General features: G+C 38.3%; 1 protein-coding gene across 26 annotated transcripts in view; it reads right to left on the bottom strand.

Moving 5' to 3' along the window:
* The window catches only part of LOC110447620 (F-actin-uncapping protein LRRC16A-like), an 85,894-nt gene extending 72,769 nt beyond the window's left edge, over positions 1-13,125 (bottom strand). For all 26 annotated transcript variants that reach the window (XM_021493427.1, XM_021493430.1, XM_021493435.1 and 23 more), the window contains exons 1-2: positions 12,960-13,125; positions 10,801-10,898 (exon numbers count right to left, since the gene is read on the bottom strand). In XM_021493427.1, the coding sequence (XP_021349102.1) occupies positions 10,801-10,898; positions 12,960-12,993 (132 nt within the window). In that variant the 5' untranslated portion in view covers positions 12,994-13,125. The remainder of the gene's footprint in view (positions 1-10,800; positions 10,899-12,959) is intronic.
* Between the last annotated feature and the right edge of the window lie 3,278 nt (positions 13,126-16,403).

Genomic DNA, 16,403 nt, shown 5'->3' with positions numbered 1-16,403 from the left:
ACGGTCAAAATCGCTGCTGAAAGGAAGGTACACCAGGACATTTTCGTCTTCCCCTGTAAAATTTAACTTTGCCCAGTGGTAGTTCGCCTTTCACAATTAATTCCTATGGAAATTATGTTGTTGACTAACGTTCGTTTTAGTGATATTTTCGCCCCTATTCCAGAGGGTGAGAAAGGTGAACATTAAACTGCAATGAAAATTTCACGGTATACAGTAAGCAACCTCCATAGCCTATACTCAGACATCTACAGGAAAGTTTTTTTACATGAAAGATTGGTTTGGTTTGGTTTGTTTCTATTGTACGTCCTTTAAACAGCTATGGTCATTTAAGGATGTGCCTGGTTTTGGTGATGGAGGAAAGCCAGAGTTCCTAGAGAAAAACCCCGACCTACGGCCAGTACCTGGCAACTGCCCCAAGTAGGTCTTGAACCCGTGACCCAGTGGTGGAGGGCTAGTGGTAGCAGAATGTCAGACGCCTTAACCACTTGAAATATAGACACGGTATACCTATGGTTTTAAGTCCTATCAGAAGGCCTAGGACTACCCTTTATTCTGGTAAACAGCCTTTTAGAGCTCTATGATAACGAAAATTACACGTTGGGGGAGGGGGGAGATCAAACTCAGCAGTCTGTGTGAGAGCCTGCTGTAGCTAATAACCACATGCACTAGTACCAATTTGCCTATATACCATTACCTAAATCTTATTACCCCCATCTCTCCCCAATAGAGCTCCCCAGCTATTTACCTTTACCCAGTAGGTGGCCTGTTAAGTTCGTCCTTGTTGATAGTTCAAGACAACATAGGCCTCATGCAATAACTTTACTTCCTGTTTCTATATTTTAAATAATGAAAATTTTCCAATCTATTTAAAGTTTCAATGATGTCATGAACACTTGACTGGAAATTAAATGTACAATTTGTGCATAATGGCTTCAAATTTTAAGTAGTGCTCATGACCGCGAATTATCACAATTATTTCTGATTGTATCAATCAGCCGGAGCTTGAGTTGCTGTGAATGATCAACTATATACATGTATGTAATGTTACTGATAATTGTGAAAGAAAAAGGAACAATCCCCTTTTTGGAACTCTTGTCTTATTTCTTTCCCATACAAAGTAAATTTATACATTGTATATTATTTATACAGCCCATACTTTTCTAGTTCTTTTTTTTTGCAGTTTGAATTTACGCTATAATGAATTTTACAATTCAGGATTTCTAAATATGGCTCCACTTCATAAGTGTTCCTAATTAAAGAAATTCTGAATTTTTACCATAGAACTAGTACTGCATTTTTGTTGTTCAGAAAAAATTAAGAACATTTTCCTTAACTTAAATAAAAATACTATCACATGTATATGGAGAATTTGAAGTTGAGGAATTTCCTTGTGTTCAGGAACATTAGTTAACCTGGCCCCTGTAGTGTTACTGGTTTAGTTATATTTACTGTCATGTTGAATAAGCAGTGAAGACTGAAATAGTTTTAAATCTTTTATATAGCCCTGCATAAACAAGAAACTATTTCATCAGAGGGACCCATGTTTCAATACATATATATGTGTCCCTGTGTTAATGGTAAAATCTTATCTAACAACAAACCTAAGTGCCTGCCTGAAGTATATACATGTATCAATCTGCCTTTAATTTTTTAATTTCTTTCACATGTAAAACAGACATTATAACAGTAAAAATCAACTTCGTACTGGGTCATCCTCAGGTCAGAGATGAAACTGATTGATGAAATTATGCCAAACTGCTGTCAATGTTAACAGAACATGTCAGGTTTACACAGCGTTGATGCATATGTGAACAGAACATGTCAGGTTTACACAGCGTTGATGTGAACATGTCAGGTTTACACAGCGTTGATGTGAACATGTCAGGTTTACACAGCGTTGATGTGAACAGAACATGTCAGGTTTACACAGCGTTGATGTGAACAGAACATGTCAGGTTTACACAGCGTTGATGTGAACAGAACATGTCAGGTTTACACAGCGTTGATGTGAACAGAACATGTCAGGTTTACACAGCGTTGATGTGAACAGAACATGTCAGGTTTACACAGCGTTGATGTGAACAGAACATGTCAGGTTTACACAGCGTTGATGTGAACAGAACATGTCAGGTTTACACAGCGTTGATGTGAACAGAACATGTCAGGTTTACACAGCGTTGATGTGAACAGAACATGTCAGGTTTACACAGCGTTGATGTGAACAGAACATGTCAGGTTTACACAGCGTTGATGTGAACAGAACATGTCAGGTTTACACAGCGTTGATGTGAACAGAACATGTCAGGTTTACACAGCGTTGATGTGAACAGAACATGTCAGGTTTACACAGCGTTGATGTGAACAGAACATGTCAGGTTTACACAGCGTTGATGTGAACAGAACATGTCAGGTTTACACAGCGTTGATGTGAACAGAACATGTCAGGTTTACACAGCGTTGATGTGAACAGAACATGTCAGGTTTACACAGCGTTGATGTGAACAGAACATGTCAGGTTTACACAGCGTTGATGTGAACAGAACATGTCAGGTTTACACAGCGTTGATGTGAACAGAACATGTCAGGTTTACACAGCGTTGATGTGAACAGAACATGTCAGGTTTACACAGCGTTGATGTGAACAGAACATGTCAGGTTTACACAGCGTTGATGTGAACAGAACATGTCAGGTTTACACAGCGTTGATGTGAACAGAACATGTCAGGTTTACACAGCGTTGATGTGAACAGAACATGTCAGGTTTACACAGCGTTGATGTGAACAGAACATGTCAGGTTTACACAGCGTTGATGTGAACAGAACATGTCAGGTTTACACAGCGTTGATGTGAACAGAACATGTCAGGTTTACACAGCGTTGATGTGAACAGAACATGTCAGGTTTACACAGCGTTGATGTGAACAGAACATGTCAGGTTTACACAGCGTTGATGTGAACAGAACATGTCAGGTTTACACAGCGTTGATGTGAACAGAACATGTCAGGTTTACACAGCGTTGATGTGAACAGAACATGTCAGGTTTACACAGCGTTGATGTGAACAGAACATGTCAGGTTTACACAGCGTTGATGTGAACAGAACATGTCAGGTTTACACAGCGTTGATGTGAACAGAACATGTCAGGTTTACACAGCGTTGATGTGAACAGAACATGTCAGGTTTACACAGCGTTGATGTGAACAGAACATGTCAGGTTTACACAGCGTTGATGTGAACAGAACATGTCAGGTTTACACAGCGTTGATGTGAACAGAACATGTCAGGTTTACACAGCGTTGATGTGAACAGAACATGTCAGGTTTACACAGCGTTGATGTGAACAGAACATGTCAGGTTTACACAGCGTTGATGTGAACAGAACATGTCAGGTTTACACAGCGTTGATGTGAACAGAACATGTCAGGTTTACACAGCGTTGATGTGAACAGAACATGTCAGGTTTACACAGCGTTGATGTGAACAGAACATGTCAGGTTTACACAGCGTTGATGTGAACAGAACATGTCAGGTTTACACAGCGTTGATGTGAACAGAACATGTCAGGTTTACACAGCGTTGATGTGAACAGAACATGTCAGGTTTACACAGCGTTGATGTGAACAGAACATGTCAGGTTTACACAGCGTTGATGTGAACAGAACATGTCAGGTTTACACAGCGTTGATGTGAACAGAACATGTCAGGTTTACACAGCGTTGATGTGAACAGAACATGTCAGGTTTACACAGCGTTGATGTGAACAGAACATGTCAGGTTTACACAGCGTTGATGTGAACAGAACATGTCAGGTTTACACAGCGTTGATGTGAACAGAACATGTCAGGTTTACACAGCGTTGATGTGAACAGAACATGTCAGGTTTACACAGCGTTGATGTGAACAGAACATGTCAGGTTTACACAGCGTTGATGTGAACAGAACATGTCAGGTTTACACGGCGTTGAAACTTGAAGAGTTACATATATACACGTAGATAATTATAACCATGCTGTTCTGGCAACAGACCTATACATCCATGCTAACAGAGTATGATCCTGACAATGTCACACATATTAAACTATATTGTTTAGTTATCCATTTAATTACCAAGGGCAAATTTTTGATTGACACCACAGTTTTCCTGTCAAGTGGTATGGTGGCATATATACTAAAGCCACTTCCCTGCTCTTGCTGCTAGCTAGCTATAGCTATAGGTACACAAGTTGTACATATGTATATTAGGGTTAGAGTTTAGCATCAGTCTGCTAGACCAATCAGCAAAAAGTAAATCATCTCAATGTAATTAATAGTCCTTTGATTTACTTATACAAATAATGTTGACAAATAGTTCCTTTCTAAAAACTGCTTTGATACAAATAGTGCATGTTATTAATGGTTTCCTTGGACCCTTTATTAACATTGCAACAGGAAGGTTTTTTATGTCGCTTACAATCAATCTGTTTTTTATTTTATATTTATTATTGTAAAAAGAGTGTTTTATGTCCTTTACAGTTAATATTTTTTTATATTTTATGCTCAGATGTTACCTTCAGGAAATCTCAGACAAACAGAGTCCGACCCTGTATATGAGACTGATTCCCTCAACATGCATGTACAAACCTGTAAAGATGGTTTTATCTGATAACATGATCAATTCAAGGCCATAATATATAGCTGATAAAAAAAAATAAAAAAAAATAATGTTAGTTGAAGGATCTATATTAGGTATCAACTGAGCAATTATTTCATTATGATGCAAAGCAAACATTATTTTCACCTTTCAGCAACACCACAATCAGCATTACTCGGCAGTAAGTCACAAGTATCCAGTATACATATTATTTCATTATTTACACAGTCATAACCTGTTTTTATTTCAGGACAAAGTTTAAGGACAGATATACCAGCTTTTTATCACACTGGACAATATCTGATATGAGTTTGTAATGTAAGATTGCATTGTCATGTACAGGATAATTGTCACACAGGTAAATTGATGAAACACTTCCTAGTATAAATTCCAAAGTGACAGAAATAGATAAGGATGAATCTGTGTTCTACCTGGTAACAACACGACCATTATGACACATAGACTCTGATTTCTCAAAACTATTCATATGTAACAAGTTTTTAACAAAAGATGTAATAAGACCAATGACATGTGTATTTAAGAAACTTACATATGTCACCAGAGGTGAACAATTCCACAAGCCCGATACCAGGGGCCTATAGATTTTAGATTTTATGTCAGATCTATAGTACGGTAGTGCTACACAAGCCTGATACATGGGGCCTATATATTTTAGATTTTATGTCAGATCTATAGTATTAGTGCTACACAAGCCCGATACCAGGGGCCTATAGATTTTATGTCGGATCTATAGTACTAGTGCTACGTACACAAGCCCGATATCAGGGGCCTATAGATTTTAGATTTTATGTCGGATCTATAGTATTAGTGCTACACAAACCTGATACCAGGGGCCTATAGATTTTAGATTTTGTGTTGGATCTATAGTACTAGTGCTACACAAGCCCGATACCAGGGGCCTATAGATTTTAGATTTTATGTCGGATCTATAGTATTAGTGCTACACAAACCTGATACCAGGGGCCTATAGATTTTAGATTTTGTGTTGGATCTATAGTACTAGTGCTACACAAGCCCGATACCAGGGGCCTATAGATTTTAGATTTTATGTCGGATCTATAGTATTAGTGCTACACAAACCTGATACCAGGGGCCTATAGATTTTAGATTTTGTGTTGGATCTATAGTACTAGTGCTACACAAGCCCGATACCAGGGGCCTATAGATTTTAGATTTTATGTCGGATCTATAGTATTAGTGCTACACAAACCTGATACCAGGGGCCTATAGATTTTAGATTTTGTGTTGGATCTATAGTACTAGTGCTACACAAGCCTGATACCAGGGGCCTATAGATTTAAGATTTTGTGTTGGATCTATAGTACTAGTGCTACACAAACCTGATACCAGGGGCCTATAGATTTTAAATTTTATGTCGGTTCTATAGTACTAGTGCTACACACAAGCCCAATACCAGGGGCCTATAGAGTTAAGATTTTATGTCGGATCTATAGTACTAGTGCTACACACAAACCTGATACCAGGGGCCTATAGAGTTAAGATTTTATGTCGGATCTATAGTACTAGTGCTACACCCAAGCCCAATACCAGGGGCCTATAGATTTTATGTCGGATCTATAGTATTAGTGCTACACAAACCTGATACCAGGGGCCTATAGATTTTAGATTTTATGTCAGATCTATAGTACTAGTGCTACACACAAGACCAATACCAGGGGCCTATAGATTTTAGATTTTATGTCGGATCTATAGTATTAGTGCTACACAAGCCCGATACCAGGGGCCTATAGATTTTATGTCAGATCTATAGTACTAGTGCTACACAAACCTGATACCAGGGGCCTATAGATTTCAGATTTTATGTCGGATCTATAGTACTAGTGCTACACAAGCCTAATACCAGGGGCCTATAGATTTTAGATTTTATGTCGGATCTATAGTACTAGTGCTACACAAACCTGATAACAGGGGCATATAGATTTTAGATTTTATGTCGGCTCTATAGTATTAGTGCCACACAAGACCGCTACCAGGGGCCTATGTTCTATAGTACTAGTGCTACACAAACCTGATAACAGGGGCATATAGATTTTAGATTTTATGTCGGCTCTATAGTATTAGTGCCACACAAGACCGCTACCAGGGGCCTATGTTCTATAGTACTAGTGCTACACAAACCTGATGCCAGGGGCCTATAGATTTTATGTCAGATCTATAATACTAGTGCCACACAAGCCCGATACCAGGGGCCTAAAGATTTTATGGCAGATCTATAGTTCTAGTGCTACACACGCCCGATACCAGGTGCCTACAGATTTTAGATTTTATGTCAGATCTATAGTGCTACACAAGCCCGATACCTGGGGCCTATAGATTTTAGATTTTATTTCAGATCTATAATACTAGTGCTACACAGGCCCGATACCAGGGGCCTATAGAGTTAAGATTTTATGTCGGATCTATAGTTCTAGTGCTACACACGCCCGATACCAGGTGCCTACAGATTTTAGATTTTATGTCAGATCTGTAGTACTAGTGCTACACAAGCCTGATACCTGGGACCTATATATTTTAGATTTTATGTCAGATCTCTAGTACTAGTGCTACACAAGCCTAATGCCAGGTGCCTATATATTTTAGATTTTATGTCAGATCTTTAGTACTAGTGCTACACAATCCCGATACCAGGGGCCTATAGATATGATGTCAGATCTATAATACTAGTGCTACGCAAGCCCGATACCAGGGACCTATAGATTTTATGGCAGATCTATGGTACTAGTGCTAGACATGCCCGATACCAGGGGCCTATAGATCTTAGATTTTATGTGGGATCTATAGTATTTGTGCTACACAAGCCCGATACCAGGGTAGTATTAGTGCTACACAAGCCCGATACCTGGGGCCTATAGATATTTTGTCAAATCTATAGTACTAGTGCTACACAATCCTGATACCAGGGGCCTATAGATTTCAGATTTTATGTCGTATCTATAGTACTAGTGCTACACAAGCACTATACCAGGGGCTTATAGATTTTATGGCAGATCTATGGTACTAGTGCTAGACATGCCCGATACCAGGGGCCTATAGATATGATGTCAGATCTATAATACTAGTGCCACACAAGCCCGATACCAGGGGCCTATGTTCTATAGTACTAGTGCTACACAAGCCGGATACCTGGGGCCTATATATTTTAGATTTGATGTCAGATCTATAGTACTAGTGCTGCACAAGCCTGATACCTGGGGCCTATATGTTTTACACATGCTACACAAGTCCGATATCAGGGGCCTATAGATTTTATGGCAGATCTATGGTACTAGTGCTACACATGCCCGATACCAGGGGACTATAGATTTTAGATTTTATGTCTGATCTATAGTACTAGTGCTACACAAGCACTATACCAGGGGCTTATAGATTTTATGGCAGATCTATAATACTAGTGCTACGCAAGCCCGATACCAGGGGCCTATAGTTTTTATGTCAGATCTATAGTACTAGGGCTACACAAGCCTGATACCTGGGACCTATATATTTTAGATTTTATGTCAGATCTGTAGTACTAGTGCTACACAAGCCTAATACCAGGGGCGTATAGATTTTAGATTTTATGTCGGATCAATAGTACTAGTGCTACACAACCCCGATACCAGGGGCCTATAGATCTTAGATTTTATGTGGGATCTATAGTATTTGTGCTACACAAGCCCGATACCAGGGGAGATTTTATGTCGGATCTATAGTATTAGTGCTCCACAAGCCCGATACCAGGGGCCTAAAGATTTTATGGCAGATCTATAGTACGAGTGCTACACAAGCCCGATACCAGGGTAGTATTAGTGCTACACAAGCCCGATTCCAGGGGCCTATAGATTTTAGATTTTATGTGGGATCTATAGTATTAGTGCTACACAAGCCAGATACCAGGGGCCTATAGATTTTCCATTTTATCTCGGATCTATAGTATTAGTGCTACACAAGCCAGATACCAGGGGCCTATAGATTTTACATTTTATGTCAGATCTATAGTACTAGTGCTACACAAACACGATACCAGGGGCCTATAGATTTCAGATTTTATGTCGTATCTATAGTACTAGTGCTACACAACCCCGATACCAGGGGCCTATAGATTTCAGATTTTATGTCGTATCTATAGTACTAGTGCTACACATGCCCGCTACCAGGGGCCTATAGATATTATGTCGGATCTATAATACTAGTGCTACACAAGCCCGATACCTGGGGCCTATAGATTTTAGATTTTATTTCAGATCTATAATACTAGTGCTACGCAAGCCCGATACCAGGGGCCTATAGTTTTTATGTCAGATCTATAGTACTAGTGCTACACATGCCCGCTACCAGGGGCCTATAGATATTATGTCGGATCTATAATACTAGTGCTACACCAGCCCGATACCAGGGGCCTATAGATATTATGTCATATCTATAATACTATTGCTACACAAGCCCGATACCAGGGTAGTATTAGTGCTACACAAGCCCGATTCCAGGGGCCTATAGATTTTATGTCAGATCTATAGTGCTACACAAGCCCGATACCTGGGACCTATATATTTTAGATTTTATGTCAGATCTCTAGTACTAGTGCTACACAAGCCTGATACCTGGGGCCTATATATTTTACACATGCTACACAAGTCCGATATCAGGGGCCTATAGATTTTAGGTTGGATCTATAGTACTAGTGCTACACAAGCCCGATACCTGGGACCTATATATTTTAGATTTTATGTCAGATCTATAGTACTAGTGCTACACAAGCCCGATACCAGGGGCCTATAGATATTATGTCAGATCTATAATACTAGTGCTACACAAGCCCGATACCAGGGGCCTATAGATTTTAGGTTGGATCTATTGTGCTACCAACAGCTTTCAACTACTGTATAACATGAAATGTTCGTCCTGTATAAACATTTGTGGTTGCTATTGAACCAAGAAAAAAAAATTCAACGACTTTGAATGATATACGTGTCTACTGTTTGTTAATATAGGATATTCATGAAAGTTTGTACCACGAAACGATCTAAATTAAAGCTTTAAACCACGAAGGAAAGTACCCACGAACATTTCCTGTTATACGGTATAACTATGAAAATGTATGTTTGGCTTGTAGAACTTTTTCAAAAACAAATTGTGGGCTAGCACTCTACATGTTCATATATACAATTGTATGTATATAATTTTATTCACTACTGTTTATATTTCATTCATATATTTCATGGATGTTTTCCTTGCAATGCATTGATATAAATTTGTAGATGAAAAAAAACAGCCTAATTATTCTTTTGCAGAGTTTAGTTTTATTATTGACAATATATTAATGATGTTGCAATATTCTATAACAGTAAATCTGTTTATTTCAAATATACATATTCAATGAAAAATGGACAATTAATCATTTTGCCATTGCTAGCCAAGAGATAACCGATTTCAAATATCTGAAAATTAATCATTGTAAAACCCAGTTTACAAAATGTATATAGTTAGATTAACCCTTTCACCACTGTAGACCATAATGGACTCATCTAGTTGAAAGTATGGTAGAGACGTCTAATAAAGACACCTAGGGGTGAAGGGTTAAGAGACATATATTGCCTCTGGCACCAGATATGTACCAGTATTTAACACGACTGGATGTAATGATCTTGATTCACATGGCCTAGCTAGCTACTATATCAAGTTTACACTCAGTAATTACTACTGTATAATACATGTACAATATGCAGTCTCATGAGAACATGCTGCATATTAGAACGTACAAAAAGAATCTTTTAGAGTTGGTATAAAATTATTACATATTTGGTAAGTCAAAGAGGGGGAAAGTATCATAATTGCTTTTAAATCTTGCAAAGCTGTATACATCCATTTCACATGACATGGACTTCATCTGCTAAGTAATAACATATACAGGTATATAAATGATATGATGTTTATCTTGTGATTAAAGCAGTGGTTCTTGTGTTTACATTTCAACTACTTAACCAACTGTTTTAAGATATACATCGTACTAGTGTCTCTACTTTTTTTACACACATATATTCACGATATCCAATTTGTAGTCTGGGTAGCTGATTAGTTGTCATGTGTATAATCTTACTTAGAAAATAGTAGTGCATGGAATAGCCATCCACATTTAAAGTGTACTGACCAATACTCTTTGTTCCCATTTCTCAAGTTTGACTTCTTGCTTCACCATACGTTTGATGAACAGCTTGACCCTTTTCCCCAGAGCCTCACGTATGCTGTCTGTGAAGGTGAAAATAAGGGAAAACTATTAATGACATGTAAAACTTAGTTTGAATCAAGGATTATCATGGTTATTATCACTACATGTCAAAAAATAGTTTAAGATGCGTACCATTATGTTTTAACCAATTATTGTTTTCACATTCCTTAATAAGTGTACATAGCATGTGCTAGAATAGGAAATAATATTCACAAAAATGTTATTAGTTGAAAACACATTTTTTTTTTTAATTCCCTGGCAAATGAAGAAATTTAGTCAAGAACTCTTCTTTGTAACATCCATAATAATTTGTTATTGGAAGTAACAGGTTCTTTTATCTTTTTATAAGAGTGCTGTTAGTTACACATGAAAGGGGCTATTTAGTCAAAGGACAACCTGAAAATAGTGTTGATACTCAAAGTATATATCTCCTAACGCAGTTGATAGTGACATGACCTGAAGCCAACGTCCAGTGTGGTCAGTTTGATCTTTTGGGAAACCCTGTGATAAAAATCGCTACGACCAAAATAACGCAATATCCAGGCCTTTCAGAGCAAAGTAAATATGTACAGCACTACGCTGTCGACCTACAGCTAATTGTCAGTTAGGAATCTGAGTTCACACATAACACATTCTTGAATTTACACCTGTAGTGCATCACAAATAAGAATAATAAGTATCAAAATATTTACCTTTAATCAGATATTTCTGTTCACTTTTGGATTTGAATAAAAAACGATTAGGTTCAATTTGAGCATGAGCGCACTGAGAGGGTGCCGCAGGGAGAATTTTAAACCGCAGAGAGTACATATGATATCAATAGCTTTAAATGTAAAATAGATAACTCATTCATAACGATGTTTGAGATGCTGTTGGAAGATGATTATGATTCAGAATAAACGCATGTACTAGTATTCCAAAGAGGCTAGGTGAATAAAGTGAGAATTTACCCTCCCCTCGGCTGGAAAGACATTTGTTAGCTGGAATTCACCAACAGCTGCCGCTAAAACGTACTGCTGTACATACAGTTAAGGGTTTTCTCCATTACTGATTAAAAATGCCAAAATAACATTGTCTCTTAATTAGTAATTGTCGATTTCTGGACGATAATTGTTCATAAGGAGTTTCAAACTATGTATATATTATCATGAAGAATATTTTGTGACAAGGTTATAATAAAAACTTTCTTCACTAAATTGTCCCTTTAATTGTGTAACAGGAAAGAGAATAGTGGGCTTCCATTGGGGAACGAACCCTCGATCTTCAGGTTCCTAGTCAGACGCTCTACCACTGTGAGCTAAAGGGAAATTTCCTCTAGCTGGAAGCTGGAAGGCGACCTTAAACCTATGTTCAATTAAAACCTGCCACACTACTCCCTCCTTTTTAAATGTATTCGCCCTCGAACACCACAACCCAGGTTCTTACTCGATCCCTGTCACCACAGGCAGGGCCACGGACACCATTTGTAACAGGAAAGAGAATAGTGTGCTTCCACTTGGGATCTAACCCGCGATCCCCAGGTTTCTAGTTGGACTCTGTACTCTGAGCTAAAGGGAAATTCCCTCTAGCTCGAACCTAGAAGGCGACCTTAAACCAATGTACAATTAAAACCTGCTACAATTGTATGTCTTAACGCATCTTTATTCTCACAATACACATGAATCCATTTAAGTCTTAATGCAATACAATAATAACATACCTATCACAAATATTTAACACTTGCATTTGTTAAACTAGCGTAATCAGCTAAGCATTATTTTATTTACGGCATTTCATATATGGATGCATAAAGTGACAATGTGTCATTCATGCATGAATGCATACTACACATCAAAAAACAGTCAATCACCAAACATGTATCCCTCCTTGAACTGAAGTACCACGACACCGTCTAATAATAGCACTAGTATCACTTCACATCTTTAGAAACATATCTAAGAGTAACTAAGCATTGACCACTAATTTTGCCAAAAAAATCGTCCTATATCAGACGATTTCAGCGTAATCGCTGAATGTAAACATCACGGAAGTGTGCCTGAAGGCCTCTCACTCCTCGTATCAAGTAGGCGTGTCGTTTTTACCTTGTATGTCACGGGGCACATTGACGGATGCCATTTTGACAAACTGATGTTAGTGTCTATCAGCAACAGGGATAATCCCCAAACCAGACGAATCTGGAGAGGATTGCAACACCAATTGATTTAAAATCACAACACGGAAGCTGTCCTGCGAGCCTCACGTCGCCATGTTTTATGAGGAAGTGACGTATGGAGCGCGAGAGATTGATTATTTTCATGCTATTTTTAGAAACAATAACAAACCCACGTGGACGCAATACACAGATGCTGCTTTCCCGCCATTATTTCAACACTTCGGCAAAATTAAAGCTGTAATACTCGTCCGACTTTGCTTTGTTTTTAATAAATGGCTCGTTTATGTAAAGAAACACCCGGTCATACTTTTGTTGAGACATAACGAAAGCACTTGTATTTATGTCGAGTGCAAAGAGGTAATACCGGTTCGCTAGCTGCTGTGGAGGTCACGCCCTTAAGTCACGAATCAAAAGTAAATATAGAGATTTGTGAGATCTGAATGATGTCACACAAACACAGGAATGTAGTCAGGTTGCTAAATACTATAGGCTAGCTTTGTATCAACATAGCATGACATACATGGAGGTGGATGACTGGCAATTTTTCAGTCACTCACAGATTAAAACATTTCAATAAACGATGATTGTATATTTCTGAAAATTTAAGCCATACCACTGAAAGAAAGCTAGTGTTGAATACGTTTACGATAGATCATCTGGAATAAATCATTAATCGAAATTTCAAAAATTAGTTTTCATTAACTGTAGCTGATATCTCTATACATATTTACGTATGTACATCCTTGAGGAATATTTTGAAATGCAATATATTAAGTTCATTATCAGTTGATGTCATGTACAACATGGAAGAAATTAAAGAAATCTTTCACCAAGTGATTTTATTCTTACGGAAAATAAAATGAATCAATATATTATAGATGTGTCCAATTTCATTCTTTTTAATTTTATATAAATGTGGCTGGTGATGTTAGGGATGATCGCATCACGGCTGATGATTTCATCATTTCCAATTAAAAAAACCTGCCCAACATTGGAAAGAAGCATGAACGTTTATCACTTAGCACTTGACGTAAAAAGTCAACTGGTATCTACGGTAGATATGGTATCTTGTCTAAGCTATATACTGGCCTGTACCTAGTAATTAACAGGAGGAGTTAGCCTCTATGTGAGATAAAAAAAAAATCATTTTCTCTAATACCACAGACATAAATCGAATTCCATGGCTATACATGGCCAGCACTTAGTAACAGGAAGTGATAGCCATAGATAAGCTGCAGACCTCCGTGTCTGTAAGAAGTTTACCAAATAATCTCCAATCTTTAGAAACAGCAATGAGTGACCAAGTTGTTCAGGATTTTAACAATTTAATTTTAGCAGCATCCAAAGTGTGTTTTACCTGTCAGATCACTTTGTTGAGATTAGTTAAGGACTCGAACAGGACCTTGGACAAGTCTAAGGTATTTGATTTCGTCATGATAATTTACAAAGCTGGCTACATATGGGCATTATACATATACTGTGTCTAGGAATTGGGGTAATAGATAAACTACTGCAGGCTAAACTTGGTTTGAAACTCGTCGACTGGTTGGAAGTGCTTAAAAATGGTTCTCATGAGCTCAATAATGGGGCCATTGTGTTTACCTATCTTTATATATGACATCTTCCATGATACAGTAAGATCTTCCATATACAGCTCTTATATTTTTCTTCAAACAACCGTTGAATTCATGTAGCAATTAAGTTAATAGGTTTCACAAACATCACTCGAAAGTCAATCAAGATAAACTTCAGCTTTTAAGTATACTCAGAGGTAATACATTTGCTGAATTTAAAACGTTTAGGGATGTTTGATAATTCTATTTATAACTAGCTATTATAAAGGGTCTATTCGTTAAGCCTTAAAAGTGATACCATTGTTGTCCAGACATATTCTCTTTAAAATTTTGATGCGTTTGTCACTACGTGTTCATATTTTAGTCAGCTTTTCAAGTCCTCCAATACAGCACAGCCTTACATGTTCAGAGATTAAAATATCTGGAATGTGATTTTCATTTCACAAAAATAACATAAAAATTTCATATAATTTCAGTAATGAAACTCAATTTAACGTTTTAGCAGTAAACTTTAAGTATGTGATTTATAGACAAAATAAATTATCTTTTGAGGTAGTCGGGATGTGAAACAATCTCCTGAATGAATTTCGGAAACGTGGCACACTCGAGTTTATCCCAATTCTGATTGCTGTCTTTGTTTTAAAATGTCTGTTTAATGATTTGTTCTGTCAACTGCCTGTGTTTTAAAAGATACCTTAGTTTGTATATACTTGGTGTTTTTTCTGAGTGTTTTACCTCTATTTGCATACATTGTTTCGCTGTAAATATCTGTTACATACTCTCATTACTTCAGTATTGGCCAAAGGAATAGAATGGTATGGGTTGTCGAGTAGTCTGTGTGCTCTGATATATGGACCTATTATAAATAACGTGTTGTGAAGTATTTGTAATATATCTGTTCACTCTATTGTACATGTTTCACTGGATAACTTTTGATAAATATGACATGTGTAAAACTGTAGGGCCAGAGAGGTAGGGTTAACCTGACCACCAGGGAGGTAGGGTTAACCTGTACCACCAGAGAGCTAGGGTTAACATGTACCACCAGAGAGGTAGGGTTAACATGTACCACCAGAGAGGAAGGGTTAACATGTACCACCAGAGAGCTAGGGTTAACATGCACCACCAGAGAGGTAGGGTTAACCTGTACCACCAGAGAGCTAGGGTTAACATGTACCACCAGAGAGGTAGGGTTAACATGTATCACCAGAGAGGAAGGGTTAGCATGTACCACCAGAGAGCTAGGGTTAACATGTACCACCAGAGAGGTAGGGTTAACATGTACCACCAGAGAGCTAGGGTTAGCATGTACCACCAGGGAGGAAGGGTTAACCTGTACCACCAGGGAGGAAGGGTTAACATGTACCACCAGGGAGGAAGGGTTAACATGTACCACCAGAGAGCTAGGGTTAACCTGTACCACCATAGAGCTAGGGTTAACATGTACCACCAGAGAGCTAGGGTTAACCTGTACCACCAGAGAGCTAGGGTTAACATGTACTACCAGAGAGCTAGGGTTAACATGTACCACCAGAGAGCTAGGGTTAGCATGTACCACCAGAGAGGAAGGGTTAACCTGTACCACCAGGGAGGAAGGGTTAACCTGTACCACCAGAGAGGAAGGGTTAACATGTACCCCCAGAGAGGTAGGGTTAACCTGACCACCCGGGAGGAAGGGTTAACCTGCACCACCAGGGAGGAAGGGTTAACATGTACCACCAGGGAGGAAGGGTTAACCTGACCACCAGGGAGAAAGGGTTAACATGCACCACCAGAGAGGAAGGGTTAACATGCACCAC

Source organism: Mizuhopecten yessoensis, unplaced genomic scaffold (genome assembly GCF_002113885.1).
Source record: "Mizuhopecten yessoensis strain PY_sf001 unplaced genomic scaffold, ASM211388v2 scaffold3537, whole genome shotgun sequence".
NCBI lineage: Eukaryota > Metazoa > Mollusca > Bivalvia > Pectinida > Pectinidae > Mizuhopecten > Mizuhopecten yessoensis.
The sequence above is the reverse complement of the archived record's forward strand: the minus strand, read 5'-3'. Positions and strand labels throughout refer to the sequence as shown.